Below are 19,916 nucleotides of genomic sequence, written 5' to 3'. Positions count from 1 at the left end.
ACCATTAATTTTTTTTATAGTATAATTTAACATACTGTAAATTCAGAAATTATAACGTGCATTTAGTATTACGATTTAGTCAATTCAGACTTAAATGCAATTTTAATTTTTACAATTTTGAGAAAAATCCTGTTTAATTCAAATAAAGTATTTCAAAATGTGAGTTTAAATTATTGTGTTTAAAACTCCGTCGCATTTTTTGCAATAATAAAAACTTCGCAATAATTTTTGAATTTACAGTAATCCATACCATATGTCCAACAACTTCTTCACCTTAAAAGTGGAAGTCATAACAGAGGCTCATTGTCTTTAAAAGTTTGTTGATTGTTGAGTTTAGAGATTACCAAAATTCTCTCTTAATCAGAGCAGGAATTCCATTTGAGATGGGGTCTTACTAGCAGAGTGAAGTCAGTTTGGTCCATGCTTGATAAGGGAAATAATTCTCACCTGTAAAAGCAGCAGTAATTCCATCTGAACAGAGGCCAATCCTCCTCCACCAGCCCCTTGTAACATGCAATAGCTAGCTAGGGTACGTAACAATTGCTGATGTGTTTTTAACCACTGTTTTCTGTTTGCCATTCTCTCTAACTTGGACTGGAAGTCCATCTTCTCTGCTAAGATGACCTCATGTAATGTTGGTTTGTATGAGGAATCAGATCGAACAGACATAGACCTTGCTGGTCTGGTTGGTACATCTAGTGAGGGCTGATCCTCAAACCCATAGTCTGAAGGACCTATAATACAAAAATAAAGTGAAAGCTGGTCTTAAATTCCACTGTCCAAGGAATCTTCTAGTATAAACAACAAAAGAACCTCAGAGGCCTTATATATGGCCTTAAAACAAAACTTGTTTGTAGTGCCTGTAAACAATAATATTTTTGCAGTGTAGTATACTGTGTGGTCATCAAATCATTATAATGTGTGAAAGGATTCATGAAATAGACCTCCTAGAGCTAGGACACACATTTAATGAGAATAAAATGACTTTAAACATTATACATGTCTACCTGTTAGGTTCAACAACAAAAATCCAAACGTCACAACAAATAAGAAGAGAACAGGAACCAAAACTTATACTATTGATTACTGCATGAACAACTTTGTTGGAAAACATATCATAACTTTTGTGCTATAATTTACTCAGCTATTTATTGGAGAGGTCTTCTACGTTGAAATTTTAAAAGAACTATAATGTGTCAACAGGTTTAACACACAACCAGGTAATGACTACAGCTCACTCACACTGGCTTATAACAAAAACAGGAAAATAAAATTTTAAAGATCTCTTGTCAACAAATTAATTATATTCTGCAAACTTACTTTCTGGTGGCTTTGATGTAACAGGTGATACAATGTCAGTGGCTGTATGATCTTTGTTGCCATAGTTACTTAGAAACTGTAGAACTTCCACTTCTTTTTCAAGCCAGATGTATAACTGAAATCTTAACTGTCCACCATCCACTTCAAAACCCGTGGCTAAAGTCTGCATTTCTTCCATTAGTACTTTAAGACATGCAATAAAAGCATACTGTTGAGCAAAAATGTCAATCTTCTGATGACCTTTGGACCCTTGATCCTTAGAATCAGTCTGCTCATCTACCACAACAGTTGGTACATCGTTTATCATTTTGTCCTCCTCACCATTCTGTTCTTTTGAATCTAATTCTGTATCAGATTCTTCTGAACTAAAACTCAGATCAAATTTAGGTTCCTCCAAGTCAAACTTGAGAGAAGGTGCTCCCCAGTCAATAGTATCAGAACTATCAACCTTTTTACTTATTGGTGTACTCCAGTCAACACTACTCTTAGTCTCTTTGAAACCATTGGTAATAGGCTGACCCCAATTAAGACTGTCGGATTTATTAATAGGTTCACTCTCTTTATTAAATGGGTCTATTGTTCCTGTTTCTATGGCAGCAGAAGACGAGACCGGAGCAAAATCCCTTAAGGTTTTTGCTGATGCATTCTCTATAACTGGAGGTAGTTTTGATAAGACTTCTAAAGCTAACAATGGACAGCCATTTTTATAATGAGTATGAGCAGTTGTGAAAAACAAACGTCTCTCTAATGGAGTTACTTTATCAACTACAACAGAACTGTCGTCAAGTACAACAGTCTGTTGTCGAGTAAATCCAGGAATAACACTCTTTTTTCTCATCTCAGTTCCAGCATTGGCCATTCTCTGCCTAACAAGTAAAGGATGAGTTCGTAAATAATTGTAGAAGTTAAACACACTTGGAAGAGAATTAACACTATCTGTATCAGTATTACGGAGAATTTTACTTGGTTTTCTTGCATCTTGTAATAAAGTGTTTAGTGAGCCTCTGAAATCTTTCATAGACCATAATGACATGCTCCTGAGGAAAGGATCAATAAGCATTCTATCAATGTCATAATTATCACCATTTTTATCACAACCAAGAATTTGTGTGTAGAGAATTTGTTTAACACTGTCCGGTAACATATCCTCTCCACCATTCAGTCGACATATCACTAATGCTAATTGGATGTCATTCAGGTTATTCACACATACCTAAGTAGAAAAGCATATATTAACATATAACATTCATCAAAGTAATATGGCTTAGTTGTGTAAAAACATGTTATCAAATTTCCTTGAAAAATTATGTTGTATCATATTTAGTTAAGTTTTGATAAAGGGCATGTAATAAAAGAAAGTATTACATGCCCTATCTGTTTTGGTGTTAAATTCATAATATAGGTACTATACGGCATTTTTACCATTAATATATATGCTTTCATCAACCAGGCTATGGAACAGTGACCTCTGTAGTGAATACAAAAAGCAAGTTTAAAGGATAAATTGGTGCATTTATTGATTTATAAAAACCAAGACCAAACTGAATAATACAAAACTGATATTTGTGACTTTTATAACTGAATTTATTAGGTCATATTCAGAGGCAGAAGTTACCTAGAGAGGGGTCAAACAGATAACTTACAGTATTGTTCTTTTTCATGACTTTCAGCAGGTCAATTTAGAACAAAACAGATCCTTATTTTATTTACATATTATCGTTATAAATTAATCAATCAATACAAAGCATAATAAAGACCATATGTTTTATATATGTTACACAGCAAAAAATTGCAGGAAAACTAAGTCAAAGAAAAATAGACAACTTTTCTTACAGTTTCATCAAAGGGCACCTGTTGCTCAATAGAAAAGCTACATCTATACAGGTTATATAACTGACCTCGATAGCATCATTTAGAGAACCAGCTAACAAGAAGAATGCTGCAGCATGACTAAATCTTTGTTTTCCAAGTAAGTCAAATGCATTTTTTAAAGCTGCTTTTCTCCATCTATCCTGATCAAAGTCTTGTTTGAAGAAATCTACCATCTTCTTGTTACTCAGTGACCTAAAATATCATTAAAGGAAAAATGTTAATTCATTTTCATTTTTGTTACAGAAATATAATGGTTTTTTTAAACAAATTAAACAAAGTATTTACTCTTTACTTCAATTTTCAATGTGATAGTTTTTTTTTACTAAACAGTAGATTTCTCAAGGCTTTGGCCAACAGGAATACTGATCTATAATATTTGAAACTGAAGATACAAAATGAGTTTTGAAAGTCCAGTTCATGGTAAAGGTGTTTGTTTGTAATTTTGCAATTGATAACATGAACAAGAGGCAGATTATACATGTTGAAATAAAAACTTTTCCTAACCCAGTTTGAAAACTTATTGGCAGTTACAAATTCAAATGCCTTTATATTTTGGTGATGAAATGTCATATTTTATTCTTCATAGCCTAAGGATTAAGCTTCATAAAACACACAGTACTATTTTCCTTTATTTTGAAGAAAAGTTAATAAATATACCTATATAAGCCCCAGAGTACACTTTTCTTTTTCATAGCTAGATAGTATATAGCTGCATCCATAGGATCCTTGTTGGCTTGAAATGCTGCTTTGGCCACCTGGAAAATTTAATATAAACAAACAATGTAGGAATATATGTATTGATCTATAACTTATATCTTTATAATGTTCAGAATCATATGTCATGCATTTCATGTGTAATTGTAGTAAACAAAAGTTTTCTTGATAAGTAAATGGTAATTCAAATACGCATCATATTGCAACTTGAATAATATTTAGATATATATTTGCTTGCCATTTGTTGGATATAATCTTATGAATGATTAATTCACTGCAATATTTTGTATGACTTTCAAAGGTAATTATAAACCTTGAAAGATTTTGATATCAAAGCAGTATCAATTAGGATTCTAAAATGCAACTTTAACCCATATATTATAAAATTAAACTTTGAATGAGGAAATGACGAAGACAAACAAAAAACTATAGTCGTGACAACCAATCACATAGTTTCCTACCTTTTCCATTGTTCTTTTTAAAATATTAATATTATTTATCCACCAACCAGCTCCAAATTCCTTCAGCTCAGCCCATACTGGCTCTCCTTTCTGCATACTCGGTATATATGACAATAGCTCCTATAAATATAAAGATAACAGAAAATAGTTATAATACCAGGAATAAAGTCAACATATATATATTAGACTGTTAGTTTTCCTGTCAGAATGGTTTTACACTAGTCATTTTTAGGATCCTTTATAGCTTTCTGTTTGATATGAGCCAAGGCTCCTTGTTGAAGACCATACTTTGACCTATAACGGTTTACTTTTGACTAATTACGACTTGGATGGAGATGTGCCTCATTGGCACTTATACCACATCTTTTTATGAAAAGAACATAACAGACGGATTCAACTTTTAGAGATATTCAAAGTCCTTATACTACACACTGGCTCTTCTTTTTTTTTTGGAGGGTGGTAGATTTTTACAGGATCATAATTTTTGGATTTTGAACGCAAATTCAAGTCATGATTTATCTTTATTATGCACTTTTTCCTTGCATATTCCAGCCTGAAGGTTTGTCTTGCATGATCAGTACTTAGTGAGCTATTTAAGCCTTGAGGTGTGCATTGAATGACCACAATTGAAAAATCTGCTTAACAAATGTGTATGCAATATGGAATTATACCTCAGTTGATTCTGAATGGTATGCCCAAACTAGACTAGCTGATCTAAGTCCCTGCTGACGCAGCATGGCTCTCTGTACTGGGGGTAGGGTTCTGATCAGGTAGATATGGTGTCTTATAGCCAGAAGGAATCTCAGGCCACAATCATCTATACTCTCTGCTGTTCCTGCTGCCTGAAGATCTACAAAAAATATAAAACATTTCATTTCTTGTATGCATAACTTTTGAAATCACCCCTTCCTGAAATAAATTCCTTGAAATGTATGATTTTTTCCTTCCTATACCAAATGTTATCCAATTTTAAGCAGGGCAAATATTAAAACAAACCAGAAATTTAGAAAGTATTTTTGTAAAGTATTTTGATTGAATTCTACAAATCTTTTTTTCTATATACACTGGAAGTTGTAATTACCTGATTTACTTTCAGCCTCAAATCTGTCAGCAAAGTCTGTTTTAGTATGAGATACAGTATCAGCCAGAGCTAACAGGTACATCTGGTCCAGACTTGTCAGACCGGGTAACTGGGTATGGGTTAAGTGTTGGGTTAATAATCGTGAGTGACCTGCACCAAAGTATGTTGGTTTCTGGTACCCTTGTGAAGAGGATGGAATTCTTTTTCTAGTGGCAGTGTTTTCTGGACTGGTTGAGAAAACATCTACATTAAGTTCTTCATCATTTATATTTGTGTCGAACAAATTGGTATAATCTTGGTTGGGTAGATTTGTGGCAGGGGCATTAATCATCTCAGCTTGTGCCACCGTGTTATCTTCATCAGCAGCTAACAATGCATACATAGGAAGAGCTGGGATAGACGAGATCTCTTTGTAGTCTAACTGGTTCTCTTCCTGAATGACAGGTACTTCTACAGGACTGCCACCACTGACAGAAACTGTCCGTGGTTTGCTTAAACGATTCTCATCCTGCTCTACAGAATCAAGGTAACAATCACCACCAGAAATACAGCGCACTAAATGAGACAGAATAGCTTTTACTCGTCGTGTCTTCCCAGAATTCAATAGTTCCATAAGTAATTTAGGATGGTATTGTGGTAAAACAGGATTAGCAATACGATATGCCTCAAATAAACCAAATTCTTGTATCACAGAGAGGCTAGTTGTACTTTCACTTTTGGATTTACTCAAATTAAATTTGGATAAGTTTGCATCAGAACTTTTACGAGACAGATTGTTAAGATGCTTAAAACTTGGCATGGAATACGATGGCTTTAGCTTTGCAACAGATTTTGAAGCTTGCAGACTATTTAGACTATAAACCGTCAAACTAGCATCATCAAGTGTCCTCTTATCAAAATCAGCTTCACTTACATCAGTATTCTTAGCCGAATTCCTCCATTGGGAATACACATGCATTTCATTGTCCATGCCCACAACCAGAATTCCTCCTCTCACCCATGATAAATGCATAGGCAGTGGAGGTAATCCATCTGCTGTTGTTAGTTCTATCGATCGTAACTTCATCCATTGAATATCCTCATGTATATTAGTTATCATTATAGATTTGGACTTTACAAAGTTCTGGCGTCTATAAGAGGCATCCATGAATCCGTGACTTGATTTAACACCACCGTCTTGTTTCTTTTCTCTCTGTTTAGCTTTTTGACATGATTGAACTATATCATTTGACACTTGTCCATACATAAGAATTTTAGACCCCACCCCTACTGTTAGTATATGTGACCCGTCTTCAGTTGAGACCCAGTCTAGCTGTACTAGTTGTTTCTGCTGAAGGATACCATGGTTATCACATTGTGCTGATAATTTTTTTTTAACACTGAAAATGGTACTCATACTAGGAACATGTGTAAGACGATTCATGTTGACAAGTGAAGCAGAAGGGGACATCCCTTTGTTCTTGTCCTCTTCTGTTATTTCAAGGGTGTTGGAAGGAGGACTGTTTGGAGTATAGATGCAGTCTAAATCTATTTCAGGGTTATTTTCTGGCACATTTATGTTTTTAAGTTCTATTGTATCTTCTAACAGCCATTCTGATCCACCTACAAAATATATTATCTACATTGTATTTGAAAACCAGTGACACCTCTTCAAATAAAATTTAATTTGCTGTTTCAATTCTATTTAAGTACTGAAAATTACTCCCAATCTTGATTGACTATGGATGTGCGTTTTCCTGCCAGAGGCTGGTGGGTTTTCTCTGAATACTATTGTGTGTATTTACCATATATTTTATCTTGATAAGATATCTTCTCTCATTTCAATTACCTCCCTTTATTTCTTTTATTTTTGTATTAGAAAACATCTCAATGATACATATGACATAGTCTAAATAGGATACATTTCAACATTGAAAATATCATTTGAAAAGGACATGTGTAGCACATGCATTTATTTGATGGCATAGTTTTCCTTAAGTCTTTGCTTCTGTAACAAATATATGTTTGTAGGAAAATGTTACCTGTGGATTCACATTCATATATTGCAACATACAAGTTGACCATTTTTCCTTTGGACTTGTCTGTCTTGGTTTTGACACTTCCCATTCTGTAGGCTATAGCCAATCTACCACTGTAGGCACAGCTTACTGCTATTGGTTTGCCTGATATAAATATAACAATTGAATATTAAATATGACATATATTTAACATGTATATTGAATATAACATTACAGCTAAGGTTTTCTATTCCAAGTTTAGACTGCCAGAGTCGTATTTAGCACAACTTACAGAATTTAATGTTATTAATGCTATTTAACTTGGAATTTGATATGGCTTAATTGTACATGTATATGCATGTCAAATATAAACACAGTTAAGGTTTTCTATTCAAAGTAGACTGCCTTTGCTGTAATTGGCACAACTTTTCGAAATGTTCAATGATTAATGCTCTTTAACTTGGAATTTAATTAGGCTTTCCGAAGTTGTGTTCACTTGAGCGCCATTGTTGAGTTTTATGAAGACAAAACACACATCTGGCATACTAAACTATAATCATGGAATCTTTGATGAGTTTTTACAAAATTGCAACAGATAGATATATTCCATGGCCATTAAGTGGGCCATCAGTAAATTTATCCAACCAGCAGACATAATCCTATGTTTTTAAATCTGTTACTTATACATGATATTCTTATCCTTTTAGAACACCTGATGTTGATATTTTTTCTGTTATTTTGTATCCTCTTTTCTTGGTGCATAAACAGCTAGTCTAATGCGATATTTCAATTTAATAATTGTAAAATACCTAAACCATAATATATGCCAATTACATTAAAAACTTATAAAAATAACTAAAATACCTGGTATATATACTGCACTAGAGTCATCAGCTTGTGTCATCATTTTCCATTCACACCAATCATATCTGATATCAGTAACCTCTGACCTTGTGAAGGTAGAAATGGATGGTTTCTTGGAAATGCAAAATTCTTCCATTGTATATTCAAAGCTTACAGTACTCATATTTAGTTCACTGTGACTGGTATGAGACAAACTTTGTCCAGAATATACTGGCTCTATAGAAGTTAAATCACACCTCCAAAATCGAAGAGTTCCATCTGAACATGCTGTTACTAAGAGATATGGAGCTAAGCATGCTGGGTAAATTGAAGCTGAGCTAAGGTGCCCAGCTGCTATTTCAGCAGAGACAATGTCCACATCCTCTGGTAATGGTAGCTTCTGTGTGTACACCTATAGAAGTAAATGGAAAGTTCAAATGTTGTCAATATTCTCTTTCATAATTGGTTGTTTCAAAATTTACAGGAATATACATTGTTTTCATTTTTTGTTTGGGAATTTGTTAACCAATCAAATTTGTTTTGGTGTAATCCGGGGAGGATTGTACCTGATATTCATATGATGAAGACATAATTTTTCAATCAGTTTAATTGAAGTCTGGAGCTGGCATGTCAGTTAACTGCTAGTAGTCTGATGTTATTTATGTATTATTGTCATTTTGTTTATTTTCTTTGAACAGAATTTAAATGAGCGTATTGTTATGCATTTACTTTTCTGCATTGGCTAGAGGAATAGGGGGAGGGTTGAGATCTCACAAACATGTTTAACCCCGACACATTTTTGGGCCTGTCCCAAGTCAGGAGCCTCTGGCCTTTGTTAGTCTTGTATTATTTTAACTTTTAGTTTCTTGTGTACAATTTGGAGTTTAGTATGGTGTTCATTATCACTGAACCAGTATATATTTGTTTAGGGGCCAGCTGAAGGACCCCTCTGGGTGCGAAAATTTCTCATTGCATTGAAGACCTGTTGATGTCATTTCTGACAGTGTTTTACAACCTTTTTATAATTCACTTTCAAGGTAAACTTTTAAATTTTGGAATATAGCACACAAAGAGAAGTAACTATATAAAAATAAAAAGACTATTGTTGTCATATCAAGTAAAGTATATTATGAGACTAATTAACACACAAAGGACAGTAACTATAAAAAATTATATATATAGAGATTCTAACCTTTGCTGTTGAAAAACATAATTTGACAACAGCCATGGGCTTGGATGAAAAGTGTTCTGGAGTGGAACTTCTGGATGGGGGATTAGACCCATCATCATCCACATAACTATAATCTGGTACATAACTCCTCTTGGGATCACCACCTGCTAAGTAAAGACAAGATATGATTAAGCAAAGTGTATTGTCATATTAATGGTTATGTTGTGATCTACTCATGCTTTCATATACTGATATACTTTTTCAAATGAAGCTTTTGTTTTCAAGATGATTAATTATAATTTGTAACTACCAATGCCAAGTCTTGAAAGTCAGTTCTAAGAAACTGATCAAGGACTTGAATGATTTGGTTGCTTAAATTGTTTCTGAGACAATAGAATGGTCTGAAACTGATCAAGGACTTGAATGATTTGGACTTAGATTGTTTCTGAGACAATAGAATGGTCTGAAACTGAAATTCAAAAAATGGAAATATAAAATACAAAAATACAAAAAAACATTTTACACAACTCCTTAAAGAAAGGTTCACCACCTAAATAGGTTTGCAAACTCTTTGTATAGTTTAAATGCTCCAGAATAAAATAAAACATTAATTAATTGGTGTTCAACATGTTCAACATAATTTTCAGCACTATTGACTACCGGTATCTCATGGCAGTCCATATTTATTAATGTTCAGTTGGGGATCTATAAATTTTCATAAGTGGGGGCCCACTGACTGCCTAAGAGGGGGCCCACTCAGGTCATGCTTCAGTGATTCCCTATATAATAAACCAAATTTTTCCAAGAAAAAGGGGGGGGGGGCAGTCGTAATCCAGAGTACCTGGAGAGAACCTTGGATCTTTTGCAGTAATACTAATGATCTTAGTTACCATCTTTTGATTTTTTATGGTCGAAAAATGACGTCAGGAAAATTGAGAACAAATCATTCCAAAGGTTCCATAATACATTGTTATAGTAAGTGCACAACTACAATGTTTGTGCAATCATTTTGTGAAGGTTCACAAATTTTGATTGAAAACTGAAGGAGGAGTTAATAACTCAAAATTGGTGTAGTATTTTATTAATTTGATGGAAAATCACAATAACCCAGGCTTGGAAAATTGGGGGAAATTCAGGAAACAAATCAACATATGTGCACTCTTTCTCTGTAGAAGGAGTTACACAAATAATGTATCCATATTTCCTTTCATTTTCCAAAAATTACCAAACATTATTTTGGAATCTTCACAATTAAGAAATGTTTTTTTTAAATCAGCCATCTATATTATTGTTTCATTCTTACTGAAGAAAAATGGATACATGTTTTATACCAACCTTCTGTGGAATTTTGTGCTTCTAATTGAGAAGAAATGGTTATTTTCCACATATGAAGTGTTGATCCATGATTTTCTTCATCTTTTTGCAAAACCACCAAATAAAAATTCTCTGAGAAGTTTCCAGAATTACTGAGATCAACAATAGCTTCCAGGTTACCAATTGAACCACTTGATGATCCCGTCAATAACTGCTCTTGGAAGACATGTAAAAGTTGGGTTTTCTGCCAATTCTGAAAGAAGAGGTCAATTTCATATAGCTATTAGATGTTAGTAAATAATTCTGTTTAGTTAGATAGTTGGAAAGACTTTAATTTTGAAAGCTCAATTGAATTTTCTCACGAAAGAAAGTGCTTGTAAGTATAGAGTGGTAAAGATTGCTTTCATTTAGCAGTGGGAACTTGTCAAAATTTCAACACTGCATTCTATTATATAAACTCATCATAGGTACTAGACTTCAAATTTGGTATTTGCACCAGATGCAAGTTTTGTCTACAAAAGACTAATCAGTGACGCTTGAATAATCAAAGAGCAGATTGCTCTGAGGGATACAATTGCCATCGTTTTCATTGACACATGTATACATGTAGCTGGATAATATTATTTTCACAACTAATTCAACAGCACATGTAAAATGTAATTTACGTAATCTAAATAGTTACAAAATAGCCAATCCCGGTTAAAAGTGTATGAACAATGTACTTAGGCCTATTGTGTTTTATTTTTGTACTATCAATTCCAAGTTTACTTTCCACAGCAGTCACTGAGACTCAGAGTGAGAGAACTATTACACTTCGTATCTTATCACAGATTTTCCTACGTTAATTCTAGGAGGAATCCCATTCCTAACTCTTTAAATATTTAATTTCCTTTGGGTCAGTAATCATGACTCCTTTCCGTACACATTCCTTGGTTAAAATTGCGATCGTTTTTAATATAATACAATGTTTATCAACATAACGAGTTAATTTTTCTCAACGTGTTGTTTTGATTCAGAATTCACGGAAGTGACTTCTGGAAGGGAGACAACTTGAAACGATAATATGAAAGACTCCATTTCGCCTGAAAGGGTGTTGAAAGCATGATTTAAAATTATGCAACAACAATTACCCTCAATAGCAGACATACATAGAAAGGATCTCATGAGTTATAAATTAATCAATTGAGTGGGGAATCAAGAGCAACCATTTAACCTAGTACCCCTTGAAGTCAAGAAAACTATACACATGTACATAATTACCTAAAAAAAAACTGTAGTAAGAATGTATATTAAACCTAAATGGTTCTCTGTTTTTGTTTTATTGAAGTACAATATCAAATATCAGTTTAATAATGGTGACATATAAGTAAAACTCCACTTCAGTTCTTATATTACAGAAATAGATTTATCGGAATTCAGAGAACTCTCACATTTTTATCAAAACTAAGGAATTCCCTCTGACATGTTTCTAAATTTATAAAAACACTAAGTATAAATACTGCTTAATTCTGAATTTCCATGTTGTTAAAAACATGCATATAATTCGAGGGAAATATCAAACATGAAGATTATGAAAAGAACATTATAGGAAAGTTGTATAAGTTCAATTCCTTTGTTTGTTTTTACTTTTTAAACAAAGACAATCATAAAGAATCTGAGATGGTCCTTAATATTTAGAATAAAACGGTTGACGTGAGGGCATTGTCCTCTGCCACTGGTATAAGTCTACAGATTACTTGAAAGCAATCGTGTCCCAAAAAACAAAGCACTTGAATTCAATATTATGAGTAGGAGATAATATTATAATTGGTCGAACTACGATTATGGAAAAATGAAATCGGTTCAACTAAAACTATTGACAAAGTAAGATCACTCTAATTTTAAATATTACTTTAAACATCAATATTTTGGTCCAATTGATTTCTGGGTCCATCTACATCTTTTACCACTTACCTGTTTTGCATCAGCTAGAGGTTCTAGTTCAATAATACATCCTGGTCTGGCCGAAGATTGCAGACTGATGATGTTAAACATTTCCCCAGGGGCCCTCTGAGGTTCTATACTGTAACCGGAACTGGTATTACTAGAAAAACTCATCCCAGGCTGAAATAAGAGAGATAATGTTTAAACTCTACAGGCTTTTAATTCATATATCTTTGAGTGTACATATTTTTACTGCTTGAGGAAAAATCTGATGTTCATATATAATCTAGTTCTGGGTTAAAGAAAATTATGCATATATGCTTATAGTGAATTTGTAATTTGTTGAAAATCTAAATTCTTGTAAAACTTAACCCATTAAAATACATAAAATGGTGTATTCATTTAATTGTCTGATGTGTGCAAGTGGCTGCATTTATACAGAGTTTTGATTGTTGTTTATTAGGTAAGGAAAGTGCAGGGGCGAAAAAATTGTTCGTTTGAAGTCAATTGTGTATGTTATGAGCTAGAACTATATCTAACCCAAATTATAGTATTTCTATTTATCACTGCTAAAGTCTTATTGCACTATGCAATGAGGATCTCGATACATTCCAGGGGATTTTAACCAACTCTAGGCTTTTGCTTGATACATTTTTACTAAGATTACATCAGATATTATTATGGAATATGGAACTAACCTCCCGTTTTGTAGATTGTTGATCTAACAGTAGGGTTCTGGCATCTATCACAGCTTGATACATCTTTAATGAAGCTCCATCTGAGGCTACAAACAGAGCACTGGGTGAGTTACTATAGGTTCCTAATGTAGAGCTTGGAAGTAGTGTCGGCACCCAGGCCACATCTATAAAAGCAGAAATATCTGGGGCATTAATCCTGGCCAATTCAACTATGCCACCTGATTTTGACAATGGGCCAACAGGATCAACTCTCCACAATATTAACTCACTACAAAACTCAATGTTCCCTTTCTTATCATCCTCTTCTGTTGTTTCTAAATTCTCCCTACTATCTTTGATTGGAACATTGTGATGGGATGTTGTCAACAGTAACGGTAATACAGGGTGGCATGCAGCATTATTAGTCCTAAATCTATGGCCACAAGCTCTGGAGGCATGTGCCACACTTACCACAGTAGAAAATTTAGAAGTATCTGAAAAACTAATTTGCCATTGGTTAAGACTTCCATTAAAATGTTTTGAGATCATTAAAACGTTTGGAATCAGCATATTATCATTCTGTCCAGGAGAGCTTTTTCCTGAGGCAGGTGCAGGTTGTGATGGGATTTTCTCTGAACTTAACCTACTCTCTGTCAGCCTCATTGCTGATTTAATATCCATTTTACTATAATTACAATATAACATCAAGTTAGTCGCCATTGTCCTAGCATCAGCTACAGGGAAAGCATGTGGTAAACGAGAAGAAAAGCTGACTTGGGCCTGTCGAAAGCAATATGGACTATACTCATCCAACCAATCCACTAACCTGTTAAATGAAAAACATGGATAAGAATTAAAAATAGTATACTATACAAAATCTTAATATTCCATTATCAATAATTTGGTAAAGTTTGTAAGTAATTCCCTCAATGATTAATTAAATAGAAGACAAGTTTATAACCATAATTTGTCTGTTATTGTACATGTATCTGCTCCCTGCCCCTTCTGCATTCATATAAAGGTAAAGAGTACAAATGATGACCCCTTAATTAAATCAATAAGTTTATATACTAACCAAACAAGAAAGCTACCATCAATAGGATGTATACTAAACAACATATCAGGACTTTGGTGCCAGTCTCTCAATAGTCCTTCTATCTTCCTGTCTAAAGCATCTATCACTGAACCCTATAATTTACATAATTTTAATATGACAATATATAATTCTATAAAACATAAAATCTCTATACAATGAACAATTTATTTTTAAAGTACTTTAATGTTCATCATTATCTTAAAATCAAACTCACCTTTCTCTGCCATATATATGAATTTATAAAAATAATGATTGTAATTTTTAATAAATTTTAAAATTAAACTGACTGAAAATGTGAGAACATATAAAAAATCAAAGATTTATTTTTAAATTTCTAAATATAGTTATACCATGTTAGTACCTTTTACACCTCCATGTTCAGTATAAAACTTACTGCTACCTTGATTGATGTCAAGGGATTTCCTATTTCTATATTTCGCAACATGTTTTACACCCTATATATGTGACGTAAAATTACTGCCTATTTCTATACTTAGAACAGTGTAGAATCATGTTGTGTACATCAGGTAATATAATGTTTCTAACTGTTACCACATTTAAAAACATGTTGTTAGTACAAATGTTATCTTACTGGCATGCTTATTATAAAACTTGTTGATATCTCAAGCAACTTAGGGGGTATTTCCTATTTCTTTATATGCTATATGTTGTTAGTACCCAAAGTATAAAACTTACTAATATCTCAGGTGGCATTGGGGATTTTCCTACTACTATATTTAATAACCAGGTAACATGTTGTTAGTACCTCTTACCTACATGCTTAGTATAAAACTTACTGATACCTCAGGTGAAGTTGGGGTACTTCCTGTTCCATCAGAGCCATCAGTTGACTGAAAACTAGCAGTGCTCTCAGAATTAGTTCCAAGTTTTAATTCCTCCTTTCTCAGTTTTTGTTTCTTCTTGGAATGTTTTTTCTTTTTCTTTTTTGCATGAACTATGTTTAAAAGAAAAGAGATATTGCTTTATGCATTCCATAACTAGTACTGTAATCGACATATACATGTTGATCAATTGAATGAGTTTATTTGAATAAAAAGTAAAAATTGAATAATAGATATAAATTAAACACAGATTTTACAAAATACCTATATTCTTAAAAATGCAAGTTTTAGAATCAAAATGATATACCCACAACATAAAAGCAAAGAAATATTATATTCCCCAACTTTCCTTTGAATATAAGTTTTTTAATAGAAGCTTGTCAAAACTGTCTTACATCTGATTTAAATAGCTTTCCATCAAAAGCACAATCATATTAGGCCTAGTCAGTTATTTCAGGGCCTTTAATAGCTGACTTAAATAATGTGGTATGGATAATGTTAATTGTTGAAGGTCATATTGACACCTTTTGTTGAAAACATCTCTATCATTTCGTATTTGGTGGAGAGTTGTGGCATGGGAAATTAAACCACATCTTCCTAATTTTAAACTTAAATTATGACCTTAACACTTACCATCCATATCGACCTGGTCATCAGGGTCATGACCTGAGTAAGGATCGCTATCTGACCCAATGTTAAACTCATGATTATCCATCTGTCCCTCATACATGGTGCCTTTATGCATTTCCTGGAGTATGGTTTCAGCCTCCATTGTAAACTGTAATTCTTTGTTGTTCAACCAGTGAAGCTGAAAGTTGTGTTGGACATCACCGTCTGTATTGACAACTGGTAAAAGTGGTATATCTACGAAAACAATAATAATATTTATGGATTATTGTTGATAATCTGAGCGAGATTGGTTTTCTCGCTTGAGTCCGCACGGAAAAAGGGAGAAAACCAATCGAGTTGAGATGACCAATGATAATCTGTTTATCGCTATTTTACTTATGATGACGTTGTCAATTTCTTGTCAATTTCATTAGCAATGCCACATGCCTTCTTAGTTTCTAGCAATAATTTTCCATCTCAAGCGAGTAGCACAATATGAAAAATTATCACAAAAAAAAGATCAAAGGCAAAATGCACAAAATGGCGATAAAATTAGTTATCATGACATCTGACAAAAGTTGTATATCTTAATGTACCATAACAATAAGTTGTTTTCAAATGTCATTTTGGGGTCTTATATAGCTTGCTAATTTCCAGTATGGGTTTTGCAAATTGTCAATAATGATATGAATTATTGTTAATTTTGTGGGTAAACATGCACCATAAATATAAAAGTATTTTTGATTTAAGTGTCATTGAGGAGTCTTTTGTAGACGAAACACGCGCCTGGCGCAAATGCAAAATTTCAATCCTGGTATCTTTGATGAGTTTAATTATTACTGTTTTTTTCAAACCACAAAACCAAATATCCACAAAAACAAAATTTTCCTCAATCCACGAAAATTGGTATAAAGAAATTTAAAGAACTTATAATATCTAGATGAGTGTGCACATGTTAGGCTTACCTGTTTCTGGGTTAATACTGCCTGCTAAATGGAAATGGAGAGTAGGACACACTCCATTCTGATGAATGGCGAACTTGTGAAAGTCATGGACACTTTGAGAACTACCCATACTGTCTAAGTGTGGTACACTCATTACTGTTTCTGGTCCAAACTTGTGGTGCTTCCTTCTCTTGTGAATAGCATGTCTGAAACCATATAATTTTTATCATTAGTTTAATTAATTTCAAGCTTGTCTAAAGCAACTTTATAAAGAAAGCTACTTTGTTGATAAACTCCTTCTATATGATTTTACACTAATGTGATGTAAACCAAAAGAAGGAAGAAGATAATATTACATTTATTTTCAAATGGAAAGGCATAGAAGAACAGTATGCAACAGATTGTCTCCCTTGTCTGATTAACACCAGTTTATCTTAAGGATAATAGATTATTTGATATATTCATCAAAGATTATCCAAAATACTTTAAATTTGAATACCAAAGTCACCCTATTTCAAATTAAAAAAATATCTTGTGAAAAGCAAATTAAAAAAATATCCTGTGAAAAGAAAATTCACCATTTCAATATATATGAGCTGCATAAGATAGAAATCAGATAGAAATCAAACTTATGAACATGAAGGTCAATACTGTACAACAGTTGACCTATTTCAGAATGAAAAATCTCTATGTAAAAGTCTGTAACTGTTTGAACATTGAGTCATTATAACATGTATAAGAACCCTACAAAACATATCAAAGTTCATCTTAAATTTTGTATTTGAATGTTGCAAAATCAATCAAAGTTTTACACATTTACATGCATAGGTGCACTTGCATAAGGTCGATTTCTATCTGATATATAAAATGGGTATCTATTGACTTGACACAATTTTTAGTGTTTTCTGATTATAGTAACTATATAATATTTCTAGCTGAAAATGAAAATCAGGATTGTAACATTGAATTTGACATCAACTAAACATGACTATATACACTAACTTATTTATCTGAAAGTGAAAGTAACACAATTATTTACAATTATTTCAATATCCATACTGAGGCTGTGTAGTAAGCAGTGATTTTATTGTTATCATGTTTAGGTCTGGCCACTACCCAGTAGAATTACATTACTAGCTGACCTGATTGCTAAATTTTAACTTGTGATATCCTGGTATATGCAGATTCTATGGTAATAGAATGGGTAAAAGCAGTGCACCAACACCTGCACTACAGACAATCAAAGTTTTTTTGTATCATTACCTTTGTTTGAACATTTTTAACAAATGGCAGAATTTAAATTAAACATTCTGCTCATTCAGACAGTATTCAGGTAATGATACAACACAGTTTGACTGGCCTCTTATTACATTAAAAGACAAAGTATTGTAGAGTTAGGATACTTTTTTCAGAATGGAAAGGATGTGGTCGGTTATAAGAAAATTGCATCTGAGGCCTAGCTATGGATAACTTTTTCAAAGAAATAGCTGATTTGTAATCACAAAATGCCTGACAGACTGACAGATGAAAATTAAGATCTGTTCAGCTAAATGGAAAATTTCAATGAAATATGAAGAAATCTAATAAAGGTGAAAAGTATCAAAACTACTTTTTTCAACAAAAATAATATTTTCTCAAGTCAATAAATGTTTACAATTAGATTCCCAGTCTGAAATGTAGAATTCTTGGAAGGAATCAAGGTACCAAAGCAACATGTTGAGCATTATTTTCATTGATCGCAATTGTATTTCTAAGGCTTGCAATTATTACGACAGCCTGTTAACAAAAAGCACTTCCATGAATTCTGACAAGTTTCATAATAAATGGCATAGTTCCCCTTCAAATAAAACTAGAAGATATTGATCATAGTAAATGTCTTTAAAATATGATATTCAAACTCCTTTCAATCATAAAAATAAAAATAGTCTAGCTTCTAACACCATAGTACTTAATAGATACATAATGGCAAAAGGTAATTGTAGGATTTAATACAAGGTATGGGAAAGAGATAGTGTATAAGAGTCTTCTCAAATAAAAGAAGGCTGCAAAAACTAGCAATGAACAAAATTAAAACCTTGACATTGTGGCTTCAGTTTTACTGAGGAACAAGCTCCTGGCTGACATTGAATACTGGGGTGTACTTGAGTCCCCCTGTTCAAAATTTCCTAATGACAGCCTAGCCCTGTTGCCTTGAGACCAAGTCTTTTGAGTGAAGGTATCAGAAAAGTCAGCTGACTTCCTCTTTGAATCAATTGATAATCTTTTTTTAGAGTCAGCAGAGGAACTCCTTTTAGGTCTAATTCTAAACAGTTTTGTGGAATCAGAAATGTCAGATTTATTTTGCTCAACAACATAGTCGGAGTTTATTGATGTTATCTGATTAGGAGAAGTCGGCAAATCCATTGATGATTTTCTGTTTGGTGATAATGGTGTTGTGGATGTGTCACTGAACACCGACTGATTATCGGCACTGTCGTGAGAATCAGGCTCGGATATACAAATATAACTATCGCTGTCAGAAATTGTTTCAGCAATAGAAGACATGTCTGGTATCTTTTCTGGTTTGACACTTTTTGCTACCTCTCTAATTTTATTAAGTGTGAACTTTGAACTGCTTCTGTAATAAACAGACATACAAACAAAATAACCTACCTTAATATTAAAACATGCTAAATAACTAAGCTGGTGGATAAAATACATTGTAAAATTCAAAAAATATAATCATTCAATATGGAGATGTTTTTAAAACTAAATAGAAATTGCATTCCTTCAAATGTTTCACTAAATATTCTGGACTTTATTTCGAACCTTGAAAAACTGTACACAGTAATGAAATACTTAAACATACCAATGAAGGTCACTGATTTAACACTAAAACTTTTTACAAATAGCCAATGCAATGGACCAAGTGTCTGATAAATTGACCTTCTAGCTCAGTTCTTGAACAAATTATCTTCAATAGGCAATGTGACATGTAACCCAACTAATTCATATCATCCTTTTAATCTATATTAAAGTGACCATAATTATTTAGAATTTCCTAATCAAGGGT

General features: G+C 33.0%; 1 protein-coding gene across 2 annotated transcripts in view; it reads right to left on the bottom strand.

Moving 5' to 3' along the window:
• Nucleotides 1-19,916, bottom strand: part of LOC139519192 (dmX-like protein 2) — a 101,063-nt gene that overhangs the window by 58,235 nt on the left and 22,912 nt on the right. Inside the window, exons 11-28 of one of the 2 annotated variants that reach the window (XM_071311063.1) lie at nucleotides 18,939-19,481; nucleotides 16,886-17,070; nucleotides 15,945-16,175; nucleotides 15,267-15,424; nucleotides 14,449-14,561; nucleotides 13,395-14,199; nucleotides 12,727-12,876; nucleotides 10,795-11,026; nucleotides 9,481-9,623; nucleotides 8,310-8,700; nucleotides 7,470-7,610; nucleotides 5,449-7,050; nucleotides 5,039-5,217; nucleotides 4,368-4,487; nucleotides 3,850-3,947; nucleotides 3,219-3,384; nucleotides 1,321-2,533; nucleotides 448-734 (exon numbers count right to left, since the gene is read on the bottom strand). In XM_071311063.1, the coding sequence (XP_071167164.1) occupies nucleotides 448-734; nucleotides 1,321-2,533; nucleotides 3,219-3,384; nucleotides 3,850-3,947; nucleotides 4,368-4,487; nucleotides 5,039-5,217; nucleotides 5,449-7,050; nucleotides 7,470-7,610; nucleotides 8,310-8,700; nucleotides 9,481-9,623; nucleotides 10,795-11,026; nucleotides 12,727-12,876; nucleotides 13,395-14,199; nucleotides 14,449-14,561; nucleotides 15,267-15,424; nucleotides 15,945-16,175; nucleotides 16,886-17,070; nucleotides 18,939-19,481 (6,757 nt within the window). Of the gene's footprint in view, nucleotides 1-447; nucleotides 735-1,320; nucleotides 2,534-3,218; nucleotides 3,385-3,849; nucleotides 3,948-4,367; nucleotides 4,488-5,038; nucleotides 5,218-5,448; nucleotides 7,051-7,469; nucleotides 7,611-8,309; nucleotides 8,701-9,480; nucleotides 9,627-10,794; nucleotides 11,027-12,726; nucleotides 12,877-13,394; nucleotides 14,200-14,448; nucleotides 14,562-15,266; nucleotides 15,425-15,944; nucleotides 16,176-16,885; nucleotides 17,071-18,938; nucleotides 19,482-19,916 lie in introns of both variants that reach the window. The other variant, XM_071311064.1, reaches the window with a different exon arrangement.

This window comes from Mytilus edulis, chromosome 4 (assembly GCF_963676685.1).
Source record: "Mytilus edulis chromosome 4, xbMytEdul2.2, whole genome shotgun sequence".
Classification (NCBI taxonomy): Eukaryota; Metazoa; Mollusca; class Bivalvia; order Mytilida; family Mytilidae; genus Mytilus; species Mytilus edulis.
This window is presented reverse-complemented; position numbering and strand designations above follow the sequence as displayed.